General features: G+C 53.0%; 1 protein-coding gene across 5 annotated transcripts in view; it reads right to left on the bottom strand.

The window, feature by feature from the left end:
• Positions 1-25,510, bottom strand: part of PLXNA1 (plexin A1) — a 330,514-nt gene that overhangs the window by 230,380 nt on the left and 74,624 nt on the right. For all 5 annotated transcript variants that reach the window (XM_048856007.2, XM_048856005.2, XM_048856009.2 and 2 more), the window contains exon 2: positions 9,956-11,304. In XM_048856007.2, the coding sequence (XP_048711964.1) occupies positions 9,956-11,128 (1,173 nt within the window). In that variant the 5' untranslated portion in view covers positions 11,129-11,304. The remainder of the gene's footprint in view (positions 1-9,955; positions 11,305-25,510) is intronic.

Raw genomic sequence — 25,510 nt, forward strand, 5'->3', positions numbered from 1 at the left:
TCTGGGAAATGACAAATACAGCTGCACCACTGCATTCCGGGCTGCAAGGAGCGCGCGTCTGCCCGCCACGGCAACACCGACATCACCTCAATAAATAATTACACCGACAATTAGCTCACTAACAGCAAACTCCCTTGCTAGGGACGTGCAGGCAGACACTATGGCAAGGCCAGGCAAGGCTGGGTCAAATTGGATGGGGGAAGCAATTTGAAGGGTATGGTGCCAGCTGCCATAGCAGATCCAGACACTGGTCCATCAAGTCTGGCCTCTGCCAATGGCTACTGCCAGGTGCTTCAGATAAAGTCAGGGGAATATATATATGGCCAGTTCCATCATGCTGCATGGAGCAAGTAAATTCTCTTCCTGACCAGCCCTCAAGCATGAGGATCAATTACCCCCCCCCCACCACACACACAGCCTGACCCCGTATAGCTACCAAAGCACATACCCAACACTCAGGTTAACAAGAGACTTCACACCAGCATGGCTCGCAAAGGGTGACACAATCTGCTTTCCAGCAGGCTCCATCCTAATCAGCTGGGGTGAATGCAGGCCCCACTGATTCAATGGGAGACCATAACCCACACCATAACCAGAGAGGCATCACTTCTGAGGGACTGGCACTATTCACAGGATCCAATCTCCAGGAGCATGATAATCCCGTACTTTCCAGCAACACAACCCCCACCCTCCAAAAAGACCCAGGCAGTACAAGGGGGGAGGGAGGGGAAAGGGGGGCTGGCAAATTTCAGTGTCACCCTGATTCTCCCAGGAAGCCACCCTGCAGTAAGGAGAGCACGGGATACAGAGACCTGGCCTCAGACACACACAAAGGAGATGCTGAGCCAAGGCAGGAAGTAGCCATCTCCCCGACGCTCCGAATCATTGCCTCCCTTCAGGCCCACTTACCAGAGCAATGAGGGAGCAGACAGGAGAGGCAAGATTCATGCCATTTAGTGTTATTAATTGGCCAGTAATTTGCCAGTTAACACTTATAAACGTTCTCCCTTGGCTGCCATTGATTGCCTGGTTTCCTGACATCTGCTGGGGGACCTTTAAGCCCCCGGGGTCGTGATAGCGAAACCGAAGCTAAAAGCCAACAGTGGAGAACTAGTGTGAGGCAAGGCATTGTTACACAGTGTGAGGGCATCAGCCCATTGCCTCAGGAGGCCAGGATTCAGCTCGGGGTGGTGTGACAGAGGAGAGAAGTTTGTTGGTACTCAGTCTAGAACCACATATCCCTCTCACCTCAACCTCATAGGGCATACACCGATGTCAGTATTAGGCAAAGGGGAGCTGGGACTGAAACCAGACAGGATCTCTCTGAAACTCACATCCCATGCACAAAATCCACGGGCAACCTAATCCCCCCAGAAGAATCAGAGAGAAGCTGGAGGAAATTTTTCTTGGGGCAGTGGGGACTGGGTAGCTCAGGACAGCGGGACTCCAGTTCTTTCACATCTAAGTCCCCTGTTTGAGTTTAGCCCCGGGTTTAGTAATGAATGGAAATTGCAAGCACCTGATCTCTGCTATTTGACCCCTGTGAAATATGATTTTATTTATCTCAGCCCAGCATCAGTAGCACAAATGTCTACATCACAACACACCCTCGTCAGAACCAGCAACAACTGCCCCTCATAGGCAGGTTCTGGAGAGAGGCCAGGACTCAAACAGGCCATGGAATCTGAACTCCTGACCTAGACAGGGTCCCTCCGCCTCAGGCATGAGGCGCTTCAGCAGAGAAAGCAACAGGTGGAGAAAGCCCACCGGCAGCTCGCCATGCCCCACCTGCTCTGTGCAGAGAAAAAAACTTTCTGTCAGGCAGCAACATTAACCCCTTCTTTGGCAGCCCATGGAAGGATGTTCTGGTTATTGAAGTACTGGGCTGAAAAGAAGGAGATCAGAGTTCAATTCCTAGGTCTGCTGCAAGCTTCCTGTGTGAACCTGAACAATCCACTGAGGCCCTGATTCAGCAACACACTCAGACCTGGGGCTCAATGCTCTGCTGACTTGGGGCTTTTCCCTCTCTGGGAAGTGGAGACATCTTGGAGAGGTGTTGTGAAGGTACCTTGGTCAGTGAGGCCATCAAATTCCACCAACAAGTGGATGGTAGAAGGGTCTAGATAACCAGAACCGAATATACCCACGGCGGTTTTCCCTGCAGAGCGGTGAAGTAGAACGTCCAGACGTGCGGGTCTAAGGGAGCCCGTGCTTTCTCATCCAGCACTGAAGGGGTTAATAGGCACTCTAACTGAGCTCTCACTAGAGCCAGTTCAGCAGAGTCATGCAGGCAACTGCTGCCATTATTGGACTGTTTTTAAACTCAGCCCGCAGAGTCTGAACTGAACCACCCCATCCCTGTCACAGGTGCTGGCCCTCCCCAGGTCCTACAGAGGCCATGGGAGGAGGGAAGCAATAGGGGGGCCTTAGATGGCTATACTGAGACCCTCGCAGCCTGCTCAATGCAGTCTGCCGCTCCAGGTCTGCCTCTTTCAGAAGATGAATTCCTGGTCCCAGCAGGGGAACAAAAGAAACATACAGGATGGAATTAGTTTCCCCAGCCAAGTTTGTTCGGCTCTTCAGCGCTGGGGAGGAACCACTAACATCTTCTGAGCACTCAGCCAAGTCTGGCGGCCTCTCCGCCTGGCTCCAGCGTGGGCTCCGCCCTGGCCCACAGCACTTGGGGATTAGATAGTCAAAAGTTCAAAAGCTGCCACAGCAGCTGCAAGCAAAACACAAGGATGCTGCTGCACTGGGGAGGCCGTGGCCATGTGCCCTGGGAATTCAGCTGGGGGAAGAAACATGTCAGCTTATCCAAAAGCCACATCCCCCTACAGATCCTTTCGCCCTTGTCCCCTGAACCCTGCTGTACGAGATGTCATCGGCCTCTCCTGAATGGGGCTTGGTGGGAGCACGATGAATAGAATCCTTACAAAGCTGCTGGAGGGGCTCGAAGGAAGGGGGTGAGGTTCATCATGAGACAGCCCTTCCCCCACCCTCCCCCTCCACTGTCAGGAGATTAATCTTGATTGACAGGGCCTTCCCATGCAGAGAAATCCCCCCTGCCCGCCACAGCCATAGAGCCGGGCTCTTCTGCGTTCCAGATAAGACTTTAAACCAGAAATCCTGACCAGGAGTGGCTCTTTTCACACCCATCAGACATTAACCTCAGAGCCCCAGGTTCCAACCCGGGCAACTACATTCAGCCTCCTTAGAAAGCAACCCCTATAGCACCAGTTGCAGACACTATCCTTTGCTTCCTGTGTGGAGTGTTGCTGTGCAGCCCTTAATCGCCTCCCATGGCCGCCCCAGAGCAGGCAGCATTTCAGTGGTGCACGAAAAGATTCGCACCTATTGGTTTTGCACACTCTGGAGGATGTGGTTTGGGTATAGCTAGCAGAGAGTGAGGTGCTGAGGGCTCAGTTCGAGATCTAGCAACCCCTTCCTCTGCTTGGCCTTTAAAAGCAAACCACGGGAGGGAATTTCTCCAGGCCCAAGAGGTCGGCCTAGTACCGAGCAGCGGGACAATCCTCACAGGCTCTCTAACACAGACAGTGCTGGCACTGGAATGCAGCAGCCACACCTCCATGCTTTACCTGAAACCCTCATGAGCTCACATCATAATCCCAATGCCCGAGCAGCGAGGCTTCCTTCCCCCTGCCATGGCGAGCACACACATACACTCCCCCCACTGATTTCCTGCAGGAGTTCAAGCCAATGACCATGCAGTGTAATAACACTGGGAGAACCAATTCCTGGAGCCGGAGGGACAATTGGCCAATTCCCTCACCACTAAACGGGCACAAGAACTGGTTACACTCTCCCCCGCACTGGGATATAGGAGAGGGCCTCTAACTGAACCCCTAGCCTATTGCCAGCTCAGACAAGTCGTCCAACTGGGATTTCACCAATATCTGGACATCATCAGAGCGCTGCGCTTTCCTGAGAATAAACAGAATCAAACCCTGCCTGCCAATGCTAATGAAAAGATGGTGGGACTGCGAGAGCTGCCTGGGACAGAGTGGAGGGAATGTCTATGTAAGCCACTGGTCAGCGTGTATTGTGTGACCCCTTCTGTGCCAGATCACAGAAGATGGGAGTCTGTCATAGACAGCAGCTGCAGAGCCTGGCTCTAGCTATAGCAACTTATGCTTGTAGCTCTAGCGGCCCTGGGTTCTCTCCGTGTTAGCCAAGGTAGCAGCTGTCACACATTACAAGGCATGTTTCATCTGTTGGAGCCTCAGAAAAGCAGAGGGCACCCAGAAACCATCTAGGTTTCCAGTACCTGGTAACTTATACTCTTTCCACACTTCCCATGAAGGGGGGTGTTTAGCTGAACTGATGCCCCCGTTTGTCCTCCAGTACTGACTATGATAATGGATAGGTGTTTCATCCTGGAAGCTTCCAACACATTCTCCAAACTGATTTATGAGCTGTATGCACAGGGATCATTCAACTACTGCAGAAATGCAGCCACTAGCGGGGGTGGAACGAGAGAACTGTTTAACAGCACACAGCAGCATAACCATTTAGGACAGGACGTGAAGAATACCACATCTAATTGAACCTGCAGTGGGATTTAAGAATGCAGTTCTTACCTAAGCCAGACTTTGGGCAGGACAGCAACGTTCACATCCCTGCTCTTCCATAAAGTGCCATTAAAGAGCCCAAAAATCAAGACCTTGGTGCCACATCTCGGGCACCTGCAGCAACGCAGCACTCTCCTGCACAAAGCTACAACAGCGGCTCAGGGCTGGCTCACAAAGACAAGCACCACTCAATGAGTTACTAGCCACCACTTCCCAAAGCACCCTGAGTTCTCCCTAGAGCTCTCCCATTCAAGCCCTGACTCAGCCCATCTCTGCTCAGCCTGGGAAATGTAGTGTGATGAGAGCACCAGACAGAGGAGTGGCTGCTTCCAATCTTTGCTGTGTTCTCCTAAAAGTGGGGGAAATTAATCCTGCTCCCAGCCAGGGTTCAAAGGCCACACATAGGGGCAGCCTTGCAGCCAGATCTCAATTCCCCAAGGACCAGGAATTTGCCCTGAGCCAGCCAGCCAAAGCCAAGCTGGATCCTGGCAAGGATGCTAAGGAGCCAGAGAAGCTGGGAAAGAACAGCTGCCCAGAACTGATTCTGTGGCTCCATTTCCAGCCAGACTGGTTTTCTTGTGTGCTTGTTACTTTTGTGAGCAAACGCTGAGTTGTGGCTTGTTTATTCTTTGTTCCTTCCCTCTCGCTTTGTTAGCCCTGTGCCAAGGCAAGAAAAGGAGTGAAAGGAGAGAGGTTGGGAGAAAGAGGCACAAGGGATCCACTAACGACCATCTTCTTAATGTTTCAGAGAGATGTTTCTCAGCACAGGAATTAGTAATCTGCAGAGTGGGAACAGCCACAAACCCTGATGCTGCCCTGCCGCCCCCCTACACTGGCACAGGACAGGGCCCTCTAGCAGCGGAGAGAGGGGAGCTTGGCATCCATGTCCCATTTGCCTCTTGCTTGTTCTGCTGCAGCTACAAACGAGGAGACCAAGGGCAGCTGCAGTTTGAATGCTCGTCTGCACGGCATACTTTGCTTAGGCTCCCTAAGGGGCCACTAAGCACCCCAGAGCCCACTAACGCTGCCCAGCAGAGACCAGGGAGTTCCAGGGGTATAGCTCGTCTAGATTCAGAATAATGCTGAAGATCTAGCTCTGCACACAGCCCCGTACCCAGGCTGAAGTCCTTGATGTTCAGAACATCCTTCTGCACAGCTCATTTCATATATCCAACTGGTCACCCTGTGCCAATCCAGCAGGAGACCTAAGTACAGCATCATCAACCCCTTTGGCTGACAGGCACAACCACCCTCCCCACACACACACACACAGACACACACACCCACCACCAGCTCAGGGACAAGGTGACATTCTCTTCCTTACACTTCTCTCTCTCTCGTTCAGCACCTTGCTTAGGAAAAGCCCAAAGGGGACAGAAGAGCTGCTCCGAGACACAGCTGGGTCCCCAAGACAGCTGTGCGGGCCAAGGGCAGTGAAGAGAGAGGGAACGGGGGAGCGAGAGATAGCACAAGAGAAGGAGGCAGGCAGCTCCATTCCCGGAGTCAGCAGTCGTGTGACCCAGCAGGCAGCAGTGTAACAATTTCATCATTTTCCACCAGAATTGAATTAGTTTGAAGCCAAAATCAGATTTGTAAGCCCAGTGCTCTTGACAGCAAACCCTTTACTTTGTCAGGCAGCTGTTAGCTGTCTCCCTCCCAGCTCGGGAGAGGACAAAGGAGGGGCTGCCTGGGACAACTTCACAAGGATGCCTATGCACTCCAGGTGGCTGCGGTTAAGGCACATGCTCCCACAGGACAGCCCCATGGCCCTGGGGTGACTGACCTGCAAGAGGGCACCTGAGAAATGGGAAAAAAAGCCTTCCCCTGTGTTACTCCTTCTGGCCACTAAGCGAAGGGGAGACCCTCACTCAGGCATTGCTCCTGCTGTACTCCCCAGTGCCCCAAGGGCCAACCAGAATGGACGTTCAGCAGGGACGCTGTCCTATGGCTGGCTCCCCCTTGAAGGGGGAATGCAAGCGACTCAGATGGCCACGCTCCACAGAGTGGGACTTAGGGGGTTGAGGGACTATTTAGAGGCTCCTTCTGAACTCCTTAATCCCCTGACATGCCAGCAATAAGTAGCTCACAGTGGAGCTCCTTGGAGAAGGGCACCGCCACACCCTAGTCTACTGGCTTTCTGAGCACAGCACAATGGTTTTGAAAAGACAAATCCCATAGAGGCTCCAGCACGAGGGGTACACAGGGGCTGCTCTAGGAGAACTCAGGGCACAGGCTCTGCTGACCAGGGCAAACTCCCTTCACACAGCTTTGCAGCCCCCCTGCTATCCACAAGCCCAGCTTTGTCAACCCACCTCAGTGCTGGCTGGCAGCCCCCCCCCCCCAGATATTCCAGGCTGGGTCCCACCACCTCTCCGCCAATGCCCCACTGTCCTAACCTGCAGGTGTCCCTCCTTATTCTGGAGCTGGGTTCCCTTGATCAGGGAAAGCCAACCATGCCAGTTTGTGTTATTTGACCAAATACCCATCCTGGACTAGCTTGAGAACAGTCATTTCATGGTGATCTAGCAAAGTCTAGAAGCCCAGGCCTCAAAAGAGAGGCTATAGCATTAAACTATTGCACCATGCTAGCACTGACAGGGGACTAAATTCAGCCTTGGTGTAAGCAGGTATATAGCCCAATGAAGTTATGAGCCAGTTTAGGGCTGGGCCAGATCCTCAGCTGGGGTAAACTGGTGCAGCTAAATTGATTTCAATGGAGCTCAGCTGATTTACCCCTGTTGAGGATTAGGCCTACATCCTTTAGCCCAGGCTGTGAGAGGCTGCCCAGGCCATGCCAGTTTAGAGATGCCTGGATATATTACACTCCCATCATCCAGAGTAGCTGAAATAGCCTCCCTGTGACCATTCACATTTTATAATATCATCTGGAAAAGAAGCCAGCAATAGTTCATAAACCAAGCAGGCTCAGCACCCCCTCGCCACAGACTTCATGCAGCAAAACAGGGCAATAAACCGGTAGCCATACGTTAGCAACAGCCTGTGGGAAATGCTTCCCTTGGGACAGGCAAGAGACTTTCCCTAGATTGGGAAACAGCAGCCCAGGGATTACAGCCCTGGCATGCTCCCACTTCCCTGGGGCAATGGTTTGCTACTAACTGCCTTCAACATCAGACGCATTCTCAGTGCCTCACTCACACCTAGGACATGCTGCTGCCCACGCCCCGCCATTCCCCAGCCATGTGCCCTGAATGAAAGTGGTGGAGCCACCCACTTCCAATGCTCCGAGCACCTCCCACGGTCTGGCAGCCCGGTTTTCAGGGGAATGAGACTCCTACGTGTTTTTGTTGCACATGGACCTTCCCTCTTTGTGCTGACCCACTGCATACTGACCCAAGGACAGAGGCAGGCCAGCGTGCCCAATTGGAGGGGCCAAGCTTCCCTCTGAAAGAAGCTCTGAACCACTCTGAAAGAAGTTCTACCCACCCCCACAACAAATTCCAAGTGGGATCTTGGCAGATCCTTCCGGGAACTGTCCAGGCAAGAACTAGGGAACTGTCACTGCGGGATCCAGACAGGAGCTGACTTGCTCCCACTTTTCACAGATCCTACGAGCACACTCAGGAATGAATGAGCTGCCAAGAGCTAAAAAGAGACAGAGCAGGAAGATTTTCCAGGCCTCCAACAGCCAGGAGAACAGGTCTGACCAGGTAAGGAGCAGCCAGCAGGGAAAGCCTTCCTTCAGGGATAGTCCTATACCATGGTGGGAGAGGATGAGAACAGAGCAGCTTGACAGAGGCTGAATGGGCCATGCATGCTCCAGGTATTTGGAATATCACAGAGAGGAGAGGGCGTCATATGTCAGAGGCAGATCATTTCTCTAGAGTCTGCCAAAGGCAGGGCTGCCCTGCCACAAGGGCCCAGGGTCTGGCTGTTTGACCCAGCTCCTTGCACACAGCCAGCAGCTCGCAGGAATGATCAGTTTCCAGCAGGAGCAGAGCGTGTTTGAATCCAGGCACCCTGGGTTGGTTCCGAAGGTGCTGACCAGAGTGACCAGCTGTTCTAAAGGGGGCCTGAGGGCAGCAATTAAGGGGTCAGACACTCTCACACTCCCTTCCTACCAACTCATGCTATGGGGAATGCAACAGGTGCTCTTAGAATGAACAAGGCCAGGGAGCAGGCAGCAAAGAGCCTCTGCACTGAACACTGAATGAAGCCGTGCGGTCCATGAGGCTGCCAGCCACCCTCTTACTCTGCCTTCAACACCCCGATGCACCCTGCGTTCTCAGTCGCACACAGCTGCTTTGGAGGTTCTCTCTGACCATCCCAAAAGCCACGGATGCCATTTGCAAGGGGCTGTCATGCTGAGCCACAGCCATTTCCACTCTGAGCGCTGGCATCGACCAGTGGGAAAGGAGCCACCTGCGCCTGGAGAGGGCAGGCTGCGCTCCCTTTAATCCACCGTCACCAGGGTTAGCTCTCTGAAGCATGTTATTAAACTGATCTGCAGGGAGATTAGCTCCGGGGCCGGGGGGGGGGGGGGGGGCATCAACTCTGGCTATACTGTAAAAGGCAAAGAGGGGAATAGTTATTGTTTGTACCTACCCAGCTCCATCCCTGCCTTCCCAGCCCCTCATCACATGCTGCAGTGGAGTTAGCTATTCCATGTACTGTACGCAGCCAGGAATTGCACTGCAGGGTTCCACCTCCCACCATCCCGCTGCTTGTGCCCTGGGGTGTGTGTTACACACTCCACAAAATTGGGGATGGTTCAGCATTGCTAGCAGAGGCCCCAGGCCCTGAATGTTGTACCAGAGCTCACAGTGATGCAATCATCCCAGCAGGAGGCCTGGACTGCCAGAGCCAGCATGAAACAAGGAAAAGAAAGAGGTCCCCATGCATCCTCCTACCTAAGGATCTGGTGTGTACCAAACCACTAACATCAAAGAGCTTCTAGGTGCTTTGGGCACTTTCTGGTGCTGCTTTTGCCCTCCCAGCACTCTGCCCAGCCTTACACTAGGTAGAATTGGGACAGAGCTGAAGCCCACTGTATCACCATTGGGAGCAGCATTTACTTCACAGGGTTGGATCCACAAATGTTTTGGGATTCTAAATCGGTATGGGGCCATTTTTTTCAGGCCAGCCATTACTGGTGAATACCCGTTTAAACCAAAACCCAGTGACCATCCCGCACCAGATCCATGACCTCATGCTCCATACTCAGCATGATATACCACTAGATACCCTGCGTCAGCCTGCGCTCCCACCCCCGCCCCGCGGGCAATAGTTCTCACAACAGACAAGCAGCCCATCTGAGCAGGCAGCAGCCCAGCCAGGTGACTGTGAGGGGAGTGGATCCACAGGGCTGGAAAGCAACCCACCTCAGCTAAAGCTAAGCAGGCACTTACCGAGTTGATGCAACCCAATTCCTTGTTCAATAGCCAGGGTAGTGACAGCTTTCCCTCCCCTCGGTAGCAAGACTGGATGCGCTCCTTGATTTTGTCTTTGATCTTTTTCAGAGTGAAGAGGCAGAGGACAGACTCCTTGGGTGGCTTGACCCTGTTCTTCTGGCCCTGGGAGAAAATAGTGAAGAGGATGTCTTCCTGCTCCGAGATGCCCAACTGCTTGGCAAGCACCTTGCCGGGCTTGCTGAGGTACGCATCCTGTATCAGACGGTACTCGACGCCGTCCCGCACGCAGCCGATGGGGAACTCCACGTAGGAGTAGAACTTGGGGTCATCCACACAGAGGCGGACGATTTTGGAGGTGAAGAACTGCTCCCCTGTGGAGTCAGGTGAGGTGAGCTGGGTGTCCAACTGCAAGGTCAGGTAGTACACGAACTGCTCACTGCTGAAGCTATAGATGTAGTAAATGTCAAACGTTGGGAACTTGGAGAGCGTGTCTGAGGGGATCTTGAGCTGGGAGGAGACAAACTCGTCCTGGTAGACAAAGCCAAACATCTCTGCGTTCTCCTCGTTAGTCATCAGCTTGCGACTGGAGAGGGTGGGGAAGTACTCGGACTTCCCGTCAATCGGCGTCCCGATGAAGAGCTTGTTTTGTCCGTTAAGCACCTCAATGATGACACCCGACATGGTGCCTGACTCGTTGACGCTGGAGAGGTAATGCTCCTTGCGGTGGTGGGGCTCCCCCAGCTTGAAGAGGTCGTCCAAGCGTAGGAACTGGCAGATGCCCTGGGAGGTGCTGCCACAGGCGATCAGCCGGTTCCCTGAGTAGTCCACCAGCAGCAGCTTGTTGACATTGTTGGTGGTGACCAGCCCGTGGGGGCAGGACTGGACGCTGGGGGGTGGATAGCACTTCTCGTTATCATCCACCGGCCCCGTCACATGGGCACGCAACAGCGTCAGGTTGTTGGAGAGCTTGTAGATCCGGTTGACAGCGCCCACATAGACCTCCCCAGTTTTGTTGTGGACCACCAGGTGTGTCAAGCTCCAGTCTGGGACAGAGAAAGTCCTGAAGGGGGACTTGGGGGTGCCCTCTGCCAGTGGTAGCCAGGCACTCCCCAAAAGCAGCAGGGTCCAGATGTTAACGGACAAGTGGTGCTTGAGCCGAAGGAGCCACATTGCAGCAGTGTCACATCCAACCAGGGCCGTGCACAAAGCCAGCCACAAAATAAATAAAAGCCAACTCAAAATAGAGGAATGTGGCAAAGGGAGGGGGTATTACAGGGCCACGGTCTCCTCTGCTTCTGCTAGGCTCCACATTCAGGGCATCATGGACACTGGCAGCCTGGTCAGCCCTAGAGGGAAAGACAAGAACAGGGTTAGGCAAGCCCTCCTGCAGCTCACGTTATAACATTAAGCCTTTGGGGCTCATTGCCCACTCCCTTCCCCCCTGCCAGCCACTCTCCACTTCTGGGGCTTTGGTTCTCATAGCCCTCTAGGGGCTTAGCGGGCTTCAAGTGCCATGTACAGGAGATGCAGTGCCCCTTCCGTCCATCTCCTCCAGAACGTTACTCCCCTGATCCAACCACCACACGCAATTGTGGGGGAGGGCAGCATCACAGAAAGCCACATTCGCCCACATTCCACATCAGCACAGGGAAGAGGGGCACAGCGACCATAGCTTCCCATCTGAAGGGAGACATGTCAAGAGCTGATTAGCACAACGCTGCCTAAAACCACCCCAGCGAGCCTCCGGGCATTCATGGCCGCTTTGCTTCTCCACCCTGACACTCGCTGGCCCACATCACAACCACCATCTCTCCCACCACGCTGGGGCAGAACACAGCTCCCTACGGAGCCTGTCAATGCTCTGACACTCCCTAGCAGGCATGGGAAGGTTGCTCTGGGATGCTGTCAAGCACTCACTTCCCAGAGTGGATGAGTACTCAGCCTCAGCATCACTAGCCCAGAGAATCAGCCTGGCTCTCTAACAGGACCTGAAGCCACAGGCAAGCCCACAGCAGAGGGGACAGAGTGTAAATGCTCCCATCATTTCAGCTGCCAGAATGAACGTGCAGCATCTCAAGACACACATGGCAGGCAGCACGCTCACAGTTCACTCTTGAATGGCTAACACACACAAGTGCCTCCATGGGGCATCGCCAACACGTGCCCTTCATGCCAGCTGCATGCACAGCCAGTCACAGTGCACAGAAGCACTCATTGGGGCCTAGCACCTCCCACCGTGTTACGAAGCTACACACACCTCGGCCCCTGGCAGCTCCGCCCCAGTTCACTGTGGGTTTTAAAATCTAGTCCTTGTGGCAGTTTGTTCACCGCTCAGGAGCCCTGGGGAAACCACACATGGTTCCTCTGAACAGCCAGCTGCACACTTCTCATCTAAACTAGCTGCACGGGTGGGGGACAGGACAGCTGGGGGACAGGCACCAGCCAGTAGAGTCCCCTCGAAGCCCCCAGTTCGAATCCAGACTAGTCAATGCTGACAAAGCTGCTACCATGAAGAAGTCCCCCGTGAAACAAGCTGGTGAGTCTGAGCCCTAGGAGACAGGGTGTACTTCACAAAACCCACCCTCCTAACCAACACCAAAACGGCCCCCTTCCTAGTAATCTCAGCAGAAAAGCCAAGGACTAAATGGGCCATGGGCCTACACCCAGAGGGCAAGATGAAGGCTTGCTGGCAGGGGCAATTCCCAAGGGAGACCTGACCTTGCTGGAGGTATACAGAGGATTTCCATTGCCCAAGATGGCAATCCAGCAGTCCCTTTCCCATACAGAAAAACAACCCACCCGTGGCCTCGCACCCAGCCCCACGCTGGGGGAGCTGTGCATTTCACACCCACCACGCTGCAAAAGCAGTCCCCTCCTGAACAGAGAGGCTGGAAAATGCCACAATGCAAGCGCCTCTGGGCCCTTCTCCCACTGCCTGTGCATGCAGCACAAGGAAGCCTACAAAGCTTTCATTGCATTTCACCAGTTACCAAATTGGACTTTCATGTGCTGAATGGCTGGTCATTAAAGAGATGTTACTTTTATAAAGAGAGAGAGAGAAAGACTTTCACAAATGAAGGGAGAAATAAATGGTACCAAATGTACTGAGGAGAAGACCCTGGCTGGAGTTAGAGCAGGGGGACTGGGAGTAAGGGCTCTGGGGGCCTTCACCACTGACTTGCTACATGGGCTTTGGGAGGCACTTCCCCTCTCTGTGTTCCAGTTTCTCAGTCATCTGTAGACCTGGGGTAACAGAATACCGACCGACTGCACAGGGAGGATTAACACTCAAAGTAGATCCTTCGATGAAAGGAGCTGTAGGTGCAAAGTACGATCAGCCCCTGGGATTTGTTTGCCCCAAACATCCAATATCCCAGGGACGTCCAGCTGCCCAGCCTGGTGTTAAATCTTCTCTTCCTCCAAACCCCCCCCCCCAGATAATAAGTTTGAAAGGCTACAACAGGACAAGAAGAGACATCCCCCATCTGAGATCTCTGGCTCACTCTGCACAGAGATAACCCTGCCATCAGCCCATGGGGACAGGGAGTGGTATAGGCAGGAAACATTGCCCCAGGAAGGAGGATTGTCAGACTGTGCTATGTTCCACCACAACACCACTGACCACACATCCAGCAAGAACATGGATTCACCTTGCTCTGGACCGTCAGGTCGCAGCCAACAGAGGACGTGCAGAGACAGAATCTAATGGGACAGCAGTCCAACCTGGCATGGTGAACCCAGCAATTACCAGGACAGAGGCAAAAAACCAGCAGCAGCAAAGACTCCCCTTGCCCCTGGAGTCATTTCACTCTCAGTTGGGGGCACACCTTCCCTCCCAGCTCCCACCAGTCATCCAGGGGCGTGATCCTGCCACTTCCCACTCCCTGGCTCCCATCTTCTGGGGAGTCAGGTTTTCTCAGCCACTTGCTAGCAGATCTCCTTCAGACACCAGCCTGGATCTCACACCACTTGGCAGATTCCCATGATGCCTCCTTTGAAGTGCCAAGGGAACCAGAGCAAAGGATTCTGGGCCCCCCGGGGACGGGGTCACTGTACAAAAGGACTAGAGAGTCCCTGATTCAACCTGCACAGCTAACATGCGACAGTGCCCCTTCCTGCTCCAACTACCACCCGCAGGAGAAGCCCACTCCAACCAGCCTAATGATATTGACAGCCTCTGTCCTTGCCCTCCACCCAGCCCTCGGACCTCCTCCAACCCACCTCTCTGTGCACTCAGAGAGGGGCTGCATTGCACTGCCCCTTTGGACAGGGCACATGGCCAGTGCCACTGAGGAGAAACCAAACATACCGGGACTTCAGCTCCAGGTCCCCAGCCAAGCCAATCCTCCATGCTCTGCTCCCTGACAGGCTCTGATGTGGAGCTCCAGAGCCAGCTCCCTCCCTTTCTTCAGGCCGGCTGCTGGGCCATACGCTTCCACAACAGCCCCCTCCACTGTATGGTCAGGACCAGGTGCCTGAAAGCACCAGCCAATGGAGCACTGGTGCCCTTGATTTCCCACCAGTTTTGAGGGAAGTTCTGCACAGCGAGGGGGTCACCACGACCTTGTTCCCTGGTGCCAGCGTTAGCCCCACCCCGAGACCTACATCAGCATCCCTTGACAACAATTCAGCATTTGCAAGGCAGAGAGCAGGGCTGGCAGAGCTCCAGGTGAGGGGGTGGGGAGGTTTCAGAGCAGGAACTGCCCACATGTTCCGTCTCTGCAGAGGCCTGTTCAGCCTCTCTTCTCGCCAGCAGAATGGAATCACACTCCCCCCACCTTCCCCCTCACCCCAGAGCAAAAGCACCACCAGGATCACGTAGGGTAACACAGCATCGATGGAACCACACTAGGACCCTTGACAGATCGCCCTTAGCAGCACGGTCACAGCAGCAGCCCTGCCAGCTCCTTTCTGGCGTACCGGGTAATTCAAGCAAGGCCTTGGCTCCTGCTCCGGCTGGTAAGTGCAATTCTAAGCAGCCCACGGAGCTCTCTCCAGCTGAGCGGGTGCCAGGTTCAAGTTGCCCTTGCTGTTTGTTTCCCAGGCAGCATTTGAGGTCCTAGCCCCTGCTCCCTCCATCCCCAGGGCTCTGTAAGGTACTAGCCTAGAGGGGTGTTTGTGCGGCTGTATATACACATTGTGCAGACTAACATGGCTTCGTAGAAGCAGCAGGGAGAGATCAATGCACGTGTTTAACTGCAAAGCTTCTTGGGTGCTGAGTTAACGGATTCCAAGAGCCACCAGCCCTGACAATAGTACTAATTATAACAATCTGATCACCATAAAGGAACCCAAAACACTTAGCAAAATGGTATATTCACAAATCACTTCCCCCACCTCTGAAATGTACCCACTTCTGGGGTGGAGCACAGTAGCCAGGCAACAAGGATAGAGAAACTCTGGCCCAAGCTCCCACAGCTAAAACACCAACTTGCAGGCCACATCTGCACTACAGGTGCTATAGCAGCATTGCAACCCCATAGCGTAGAGACAGACTACAGCGGTGGAAGGGGCTTTTCTGTCACGGGAGGAACTCCACCTCCCCAGGCCACAGTAACTAGGTCAGCAGAAGCATTCGTCCATCTACCTAGCTGCATCTCCACTGTCTACAGCTACAGCACTCAGGAGGGTTTTTTACTCCCAGAGCGCCGTAGCTGGGTCAGCCTAAGTTTTAAGCGTACAGCCGGCCTTACCAAGAAATGCCAGGCAACCTTGAGTACCCCCGAGGCAGAGACAGCATGCTGATTTTTAAGGACTTGTCTGAAAGATCTGCACATTGACCTGCACAGGACACCATTTAAGGGTAAAAGGCTACATTTACCCTGCAGGGGCCTAAACTGTGGCCTTCAGGCCACATGGACAAGCCTGACTATTAGTTCCCAAAGCCAGGAGACCAGGGGCAGGGTGAAGTGCTGCAGTTTCCTCCCGGAATGGGTGCCTTCAAAGGAAGGCTTCCGACCCCCTAGAAACAGGCACCCCTCTCAGCAACAGACAGCCCAGACAATTCTGGGGCAGTGCCTCTCCACTGACACCTCCACACCCATACACTGAGGGTGGGGTCATGTAGCAAGGTGAGAACTAGGCTATTGCTACACTAGGAGGCTTTTAGTGACACAGTGATGCAGCTACAGCCATGCCGGTAAAAGGCGCTCAGGAGAGAGCTCTCCTGCAGACAAAGCACTGTTCACACTGGTACTTTTAGTCAGTAAAACTTTTGTCATTCGGAGCGGGGGGGGAGCACCCCTGAACAACAAAAGTTTTGCCGACAAAGTGCCAATGTAGACAAACCCCTATGTATGTCATGCATTGTTTTATCTCAAAGTATATGAGCCCTTTACAAATAATAATTAATGTCTCCCCCTCCCCCCTACGGAGAGGCCAGGGAATATCATCATCACCAGTCCTTAATTGGTGCCAGGGCTCAGCCCCAGCACCTCTAGGCCTGGCAGTTCATAGCCCCAGCATCTCTGGACTTGCCATGTCAGTTATGAAAGTAAAAAAATTGCTTGAGCCCTGGCATGGCTTTCATTACAAATTAAGCACTGATCATCAAATTCCTGATGGAGAAACTGAGGCCCAGAGAGGGGAAGTGAATCAGTGGCCATGGGAGGAATAGAAACCTGGTCTCCTAACTCCCAGGCCAGTGCCTTATCCATAAGGCCATCCTTCCTCTACCAGTGGCTCCCTCCAGGTGGCAAGGCCTATCAGTAGGCTCTTCAGTAAGGGGGAAGCATGATACATATTCCTTCCATAATGCCAATTCCCCCCACCACACACACAGCGCTAGCCCAGATCACCCTCCCAAACCAGACGGCTGCTCGGCCTGGTTCTGAAGACACCACCAGGTGTTTTCAGCAAGTTATTCCTGCCTCACGCAGAGGAACGAGAGTCTGAGTCTTCACCCTTCTTTTCCCCTAAGAAAACGGTCCCTTAATTCCCCATACCCTAGCTGGCAGACACACAGGACCCCACTACTCTAACGGAGCTTTACAAAGAGGAGCAAGTCCCACGCAGTACCTGCCTTCCTCTTATTTCAATCAAGACTGTTCCTCTATCACTGTGACTGAACTAAGTGGCTGACCTCATCCCTGCGAGCAGCAAGGCGCAGTTCACAGAGCACACAGGAGAGCTCACAATTCAATTACGAAGTCTGAATAAACACACGTTCTGTTAGTAATAATACCACTGTAACAAATCCGTGGCCACCCAGAAAGTCACACGGGTTGCCATACTTCACATTATTGCTGCCCAGAGCTTCCCACTTGGCAACACCAGGGAGAAAAGGAAGATCTTCCTCCCAAAAATCCAGGACCCTTCCACTTGAGGTACAGGAGATGGGCAAACGTGTTAGCAATAAAGGTTCTGTGGACAACTGAGCAGTTCTGATTCCATCCAGAGGGGGCAGCAATCCACATGAACACTACCCAAGTTACTGTGCAAGGACAGATATGTAAATACCTAGGTCTCTGTCACAAGGAGATTACAATGTAAATTAGACTGACCAAACAATGACAACAGACTATGAGGAGAAGAGGGAATCAGGAGAGAGACCACAACATGCACTGGGAAGGGGAAGACCAGGATTTCCTATAATTCCTACACAAAACACTGCTCTAGGAGATTCTTTAGAAGGAGCAGAACACTAAGTTGTTTTCTTTGGTGTACTTCTGGTTAGTCACATATTTTAGGGATTAGGCACCAGAGCTGGAAGAAGTCATGCTGGTGTGGAGATCAGTATTGGAAGACCCTGAAAGGCCTCGAGTCAGTCAAAGGGGGTATCTGGACATACAGAAAAGGGAGTGGACAAAGGAGAGAGGAGCAGGGTGGATCATATATGAGCTGAGCAGGAGGCAGGGCAGATCTGTAGAGGTTTGTTTGTTTGTTTTAAAACAGATCCACAGAGCTTTTTGGTGCACTTTATCATCATGGATCCTCCTTCGGCCAGTAGTTTCTCTCTCATTCACAACTTTGGCTCTGTTATTAAAGGGCAGCTTCCTATGGCTGGTGATTGCATTATCCAATACCTGCCTAAAGCAATCAACAGTGACTAAAAGAAACAGAGCAAATTTTTTAAAAAATACAAAATGATTTGGGTTCCTAAGGTTTGGATCAAATTAAACAGAGGATCAGACTGAGCAGCGATTGAATGAAGCAGAAGGCTCTATATTCAAGCACAGAGACAGCTGGCCAACCCAATTTTGTTTCCACCACTGTTTCTATGTGCTAGGACAGGTTGGGGGATCATAGAAGGGAGAGGGGTCTCCTTCACACTAGATTTCTCTCTGGCGGCTAAAGCCCATTTTGAGAAAGGCAATGGCTTGATTGTTGCCATAGGCCCTGTGACGGGATGTGCATATCACACACTGGACAAGAGAGGGTTAACCCCACACTATGGGTGGCAGAAGTCCTGCCCCTCAGACCGTGCTGGGCATGCTTCCATTGCTGCCTCAATACAAAATGGAGCAGCCCAGTTCATTCTACGCTGACCAACAGAGAAGAAGGATCTTTGGTGGAGGTTTCAGCTGAAGAGCCATCACAGCCCTTGCCTGCGGGAGCCGGCGATCCTGAGAGTCAGACTGGAGCCCCATGGCCAATGGAGCCCCAGGGAATCATCTACGCTGAGGAGCCCAGAGACCCTGATGCCCCATGAACTGCGGCTTCTGGAAGCACGGTGGGAAGTGACCCAGGGAGTGTGAGCGAGTGGTATCTCCCACCCAAGTGAGTCAGCATGTTCCAGTGGGATTCCCCACAGATCCAGTGGCAGACCACTCTGCCACTGTCAGGGCCCTGGGTCGAGGCCCGGTGGAGTCCAGAGGGCCCAGACCCCCCCCCCTCCCCCCACTCAGGCTGCCGCCACCCTGGTGGCGGCCCCCTGGGTACTGGCCATTAGGCCGCACTGGCCTGTACCTGAGGGCCGCTGTAATTGACTCTGGCCGCTAGGCTGCACTGCCCTGAATGCAAGAGCCACTGTAATTGACTCTGGCCATTGGGCAGCACTGCCCTGACCCCAAGGGCTGCCATACTGACTCCAGCCTCTAGGCCATGCCTCTTGCAGCCTAAAGACTGTCAGGAAGATTTGTAACCAAGGTGGTATCTCAACCCCACCATGCCCCAAAGGAGGACGGGGTGTATATGCCACGCGACAGGCCCTCTTCCCAAAATAGCCACAGCCTGCTTCCCTATGCTAAACTCCCCTACCAAAAGCGTCCGATCATTACTACCAACAGTGCTGCTCCACTGGTAGGAGTGCGAGTGCAGAAAGATGCCAGCATTTTAACCTCTCCATCACCTAGACCTTGCAGGGCTGAGCTCAAAGTGTCTCACCAAAGCTCCTACAGAGGAAGTCGGTGACAAAGTTAGGAGCAGAACCCAGGAGTTCTGACCCCAGCCCTGCACCTTAACAGTGCCATCCTTCCACCCTAACACAGCAATGATGGCTAGCGTTAACTGCCCCAGGCAGCCACTACCCTACACCTCTAGGAACCTATCCCCTGGGTTCCAAATGGAAACTCCATTCCCACTGAAGACCTAGCAATTTGTTTGCCTACAGGAAGCTAATCCTGTTCCGCAAATATGGCCACCATGGATACAGGACTTCGGAAACCTCCAGGCAGACGCCTTGGAGCCAAGCCCAGGCCTGAAATGGACTGCATTAAAAAGCTACACCCCAAGCCCAGGCCGCATGTTAATGCCAACTCAGAAAGCAATGCAAATAGGCCTAAAAATACATTCCATTATTCTGCCTGGACAGAAAAGTAAACAGGGAAGAACTTCCTGCGACAGAGAACAACCCTGCAGGATGACTCAAACAGCAGCAATGCAACAGGAACGCGTTCCCAGGCAGGGTAGGAAACATACAGAAGGGCTGCCGGGGAATAGTTTGTGTTTATTTGACAAAGAGAGAGACACTCCACCATACAAACGCAGCAGGAAACCTGCCATCAGAAGCAAAGCTGACACAGCAGCCACAACTGCCAGACTCAGTCAAACCCCTTTTATCCCATGCTGGAAAGGAAATTTGCTAACAGTTTCACCTTTAAAGTGGCCATGAAGCCCTGATGGTTTTAGACCCTGGTCACAGCTGCTCCATGAACTAGATTAGGCTGGACTGTCTGCCCGCCTGGCTGCAGCCAACACACACACACACTTACTTCAAAAGACCCTTTCATCAAAACGCCATTGACTTGCCCCATAAATGCCTGTGTCCCACTTGCTTTCTAATAAAGATACAGAGACAGGCCATTCACTCCTCCAGCCTGCTGTACTCCTCCCACTGCATCCTGCAGATATTTCATAATCCTGTGTTTGTGACTTCTGAGATGCAGCCACAAAAAAAATTTAGGGTGGCATAAAGGGGTAGAACCAAGAGTGCTAGGATGGAATCAGGATTAAAGGGGTGAGGAGAAATGTAGGTTGAATACCAAGGAAAACTCCCTCTGCTACGACTTGGATACTAGAGTGCCTCAAAAGGGCACAGACTGATAGAAAAGTGGGCAAGATCCAGCCCAACACAGAACAGCCTCCCCTAAGAGTTGATGGAAGCCCCACCCACTGCTTGGAACATTTAAAGTGCAGTTACGATCAGCAAGATGCAGCAGCTCTGCATCCCATGTGCATTCAGTGCCACTAGAGCTCACTTTGCTGCTTTTAGCCTTGCGGAACCGGTACAGCTACAGTTGCGCAAGCTGGATTCTATTTTGGCTTGGGCATCATTAACAGAATCAGTCATTATCTGGGTTCTCATTGCAGCATCTTCATTTGTGGTGACGATACACAAGTCAGCAGAAGCCCAGGTTGACTCCTGGAGTCCCAAGCATGTTTACAGAGCTGGCACTTAGAAAAACCATCCCTCTACTCAAACAGAGAGAAACTGATCTGGAGTCAGCGAGATAAGGAACAAAGAGTCCCACAACAGCTTTAGAGTCACATTTCAGGGGTGAGCAGCACTTTGAAAACAAGGCTTGGTCAGGAAATTGATGAATAAGGAACTATCCTGAACTAGCTCCCCAAAGAATAGGAGAAATGGGACTTAATGGGTCTTTATCTTTAAACACTGTGATTCATTTGCTGTGGTCTGTGATGGGAAATGGACCAAGAAGAAACCAGCATCTTCGTCAAAAACACCCACCCCTCTGATGATTAGCAAAGGCACAAGGGGGAAATATAGGAAGGAAACCCCACACGTGCAGTGGACTAGACAGTAGAGTGCAGAAGACATTTGGTATATTTTTAGGTTTGCCTTCATGGGAAGAATCTTAAAGCCTTGCAGCAATAACAAAAGAAAAGCCTTGTAGTTCTACCAGTAGAAACTTGTACTGTATATGCAACTATCTGCATCTCAACTAAGCTTAACTCTTTCCTCTTCCCCCGCACTAATTAAAAACATATTCTCAAAGATTTCTCCAATGTTTCCCAGCTAGTAGAATCGTTACAAATTTCATATCATGCACGCACACTGGTCTGATCCAAAGTCTATTGAGAACGACCTCAATCAGCTCTGAATCAGACCCATTCAGATCTCAGTTACCTTTGAATTTATGCTGACTTATCTCTTCTATCTTCACAGGAATTACCACTCCTACCCCTCTGCTTTCTCCTGGTGCAGCCTAGATCAGAGCCTAGCTTCTCCCCACACAACCTGGTGTAGGGTGGAGAGTTGTCTAGTGATTAGAATGCAGACTGGTCGGCAGCAATCCTGGAGTCTATTGCCCCTTGTGCCACTGACTCACTGAGCTACCTTGAAGGGGCACTATCAATGCACAGTGGTATGCAAGCATAAACCAAACAAACATGGGATTTATCGGAGATGTGTTTTCCCTTCCTTGGCAATTCCACATGCAAAGCAGCACAACGATTCATCCAGAGCGAACGAGTTCCTAGCCACCCGGCCACTATATATTTTGAAAACTAAAAACCTTTACACTGCCTGCAGAAAGCCACTTCCGAGTTGGCCCTGATCCCTTCCGAGATGGAAGCGTAGTATTTTTCAGTCCCCAGCACGGTGGGCTGGGGCAGAGAGACGCACAGAGACCAAGCCCAGTCCTGCCATTAGCATTTGGTCCACACAAGAAAGGAGTAACCTAGCCATCGACAAAATGTTTGTTCAAATGTTCCCAGCGCTGTTAGCATCTTGATCAATTCTGTGAGAATTATAAAAATGCAAAGCTCCAGCTGCTCTGTCCATCTTTCCGCAAGCACACCCGGGGATCTGTGCCCCTGCACACTTCCAATGGCATCTCTCTTTCCATTCTTAGCAGCCCCCTTAATGGGGAGAATTGACAGGGAGCAGCACCCAGCTTTTTCCTTTACCACCTGCTGGCAAGGAGGCATTGCAAAGGTCTGGACTGGTCTAGGAGTGGGCCGGGGACCAATGCACTGCCTCACAGCCCAAATGCACCATATGTCCTGTGGTCTCCCCCCTGTTTCATTAAGGGGTGCAGCCTGCATACTCTATGGGCCCTGGCATACAGTGCTTCATCTTGACCAGAGGCTGCCCAGAGGTATGTGGGGCATTGCATGCTGGGAGCTGGAGTCTCTACAAGATGCTCCAGCACACCAAAGGTGAGGCCCCAGCAATCTGCTCAATTTTATGCAGATCAGGCACCGCCCTCAGGCTCCTGGTTAGTTAATGCAGCCCCTCAGCTGGGAGAAGTTAGAGCAGCCAGGTAATTAACAACAGAGTGCTTGGCTGGCAGGGAAAGCCAGCCTGGAAGAGACAGGGCTAAAAATGAACAAAAATGGACATGCAGCAAGATTTGAATCCAGGGCATTTTCCACTTCAGAATCAGAGACGCAAGAAATGAAATGATCTGTTAGATTAGTGCGTCTCCGAGGGGGGGGGGGGGAGAGGGGGGGAGAGAGAATAGGAGATAGTGCCTCAGACTGAGCAGAGTAGATATGAGGAGAGTCTCACTTGATCTTAATCAGAAAGCAACAGCGGGGGTAGCACAGAACACGCCCCTCCCCCCGGTATATGAACCGGCAGTGAATCCAACATCCCCGCTGGATGGCTCTATAGCAAACTCTTTAAACATGTGGCTATGTAAAGCCACGCTGTATTTTCCAGCCATAAACACCACCTCAGATCAGTGGGCTACAGTTCAGGAAGGCTGGCCTTGTGCTTCCCAATGGGCAGAGTCCACGTTTGGAAGGGAGCAGTTTCCACCAGAGCTGATCTTCCTCTCCCCACACATTTCACAGCCTTAGGAGCTTCCCAGGGAGAATCACCCCTCACCCACCAGCCACATGGCAAGCAGAGCCCTCGTCCCCACGCACCACATCCAGATCCAGCCTCCTCTGCTTGCCCTTAGCGTTCTCCACCCTATTCATCAGACCTCTTGGCCAGCATTCCCACAGCATGGGCAGAGGAGGAGGAGCAGCCTAACCAGGACCAAAGCCAGCAACTCGCCAGCAGCCCTTCCCCTGCTCAATGGGGAGTGGATCCAATAAGGTCAGCCAAGGAGACAGAAAGGCCAAGGTCTCCCAGGGGGTGAGGGGCCAAGGAGCCATGCTTTGCAAACAGACGCTGCTGCAGCAGCATGGACTTTGTTTGCACACTTGCGCGCACACACACCTTGTCAGCTGGGAACTTTTATTCACTGGGCCTTATACGCATGAGCTCTGAGGTCTCCAGCCAGGCAGAGCTGGACGCGGCTGCTCCCAAAGAGAATCAGCGCCAGCCCTAAGCCTGCCCACAGCCTCTCCAGAAAGACACTCCGACCCCACCTGGCAGGCAGGGGGTGCTCACGTCCCAGCATGCTGAATGCCAGCAGCTCAGGGTACAGAGAGAGGACAAGGGGAGTTGAGCTAGCTCCAGCTGTACTTCAGCCTAAGGCAGAAAGGATTAACACCCCAGGCCGAGGCAGCCCAGCCAGGCCCCGTACTCTCTGCTTATCCACATCTCTTGTAGAGATGAGCAGGCCCTAATCAGCCCCCATCCCTCCAGCCACTGAGAAGGGTGGGATGTTCCATTGAAACGGTCCTGGCCATCTCTGTCCCCCAGACTGTAGGCTCCTTGGGGCACATGCCGTGTTGGCGTCACACCCATGGCAGAGCTACAGACATTGCCAGCCCTGGTGGAGGGGATTGGACATGTCTATTAACTTACAAGAGAAAGGCTTTGCCTAGGGTGCGTGTAAGAGAGCACAGCTGTAGGTTAACCCTTTCTATGCTGCTACCCCTGGACCTGTGGTGTGACTATTATCTACACGCATGCTGCTTAAGCCAAGGGACCATTCCAATGTGCCAGCGAGGCATGGTGCAGTCCAGCCCGGGGATACCCTGTGTGCTCAAGTGGTACCTGCCATGCTTGCCAAGCTATATGCACTCTGTAGATCCATCCTGGATGAGAACGACGAGTCTCTCCCAGGAAAGGGTTAGGGATACTGTGGGCTGGTCTCTGCAAATGGGACAGGTGAGAATTGGCAGCAGTGGTGCAGGGAGCAACACATGATGTTCAAACAAGCCCCGCATGCAGCAAGCCCAGTCTGAACCTACTCCCGTTCCAGCTTCTCCAACAGCCCCTCCACCTCTGACCCGCTGCCTGAACACCAGGGGCCTGTGTCACCAAAGAGGGCCATGCTTGCAAGGCAGGCCTGCTTCACCTACCACCACTGCCCCCCGGGCTCCGGACCGCACTTGGCAGGACTTCTGCAGAGGCAAAATGCCCGCTCACAAGCATGTGGGCAGCACTAGACATCATGTGACACAGATTGTTCCCCCAACGTCTCTCAGAAGAAATCTTCATCTCTCCAGCTCCTCCACACGCACAGCAGAGGAGGGGCCCAGCGCGGCGGCTGGAAAGCAGAACTATTGGTAACAAATGAAGGACACTCGAGGTTCAGTGCCCAGCGGGGAAATCACCTCCACAAAGGCTGTAGGGAGACAGCGTGCCTAGTCGCTAGAGGAGGGGACTGAGTGACAGGACCAGAGCTTCCCCAGCAGGGAAACAGGAATATGACCTATTTAAGTGAAGTGGCTTGAGCGTCTTGGATGCAAAGTGCTAAGTGCAAAACTTGAGCAGCAGGAAAGTTACACAGGCCTCTCTAACCACCCCCCCACCCCCCACCCCGAGTCGGGGATTTCAGACGGGACTTGCCCTGCTTACAGGCCATAAGCTGCGTCTGCCAGCTCAACTCCCCTGGGACCTGTAAGGCAAGCTGGGCTCTTCGCACTCAGGGAGCAGCAACTCTCTGGCTTTTCCAGGGTGCACACGAGGGGTTTGCAGGATAAACCTGCTCAGCTCTAAGTCTGGAAACAGAGGAAGGGAGGCCCATACCTGGGGGGGGGGGGGACAGCCGCACAAAGCCTGAGGCTGCTCAGGGCTTCCTCACAGGTTCCTGCTCCAAGGAGGCAGGAAGACCAAGTTTCACACTGAGTGTGATATTAACCCCTTCCAGTGCCTGCAGATACTCTTCAGGCAGCAACAGGAAAGTGGGGGAGGGGCCGCTCAGATGTTGCTCTGGCAGCCTGCCTCAGCATTCTGTGCACAGCCGCGCTGACCTTAACCCCTGCAGCGCCAGGACGACGGCCAGCACAGGAGCTTGTCTGCAC

This window comes from Caretta caretta, chromosome 7 (genome assembly GCF_965140235.1).
Source record: "Caretta caretta isolate rCarCar2 chromosome 7, rCarCar1.hap1, whole genome shotgun sequence".
Taxonomy (NCBI): Eukaryota; Metazoa; Chordata; order Testudines; family Cheloniidae; genus Caretta; species Caretta caretta.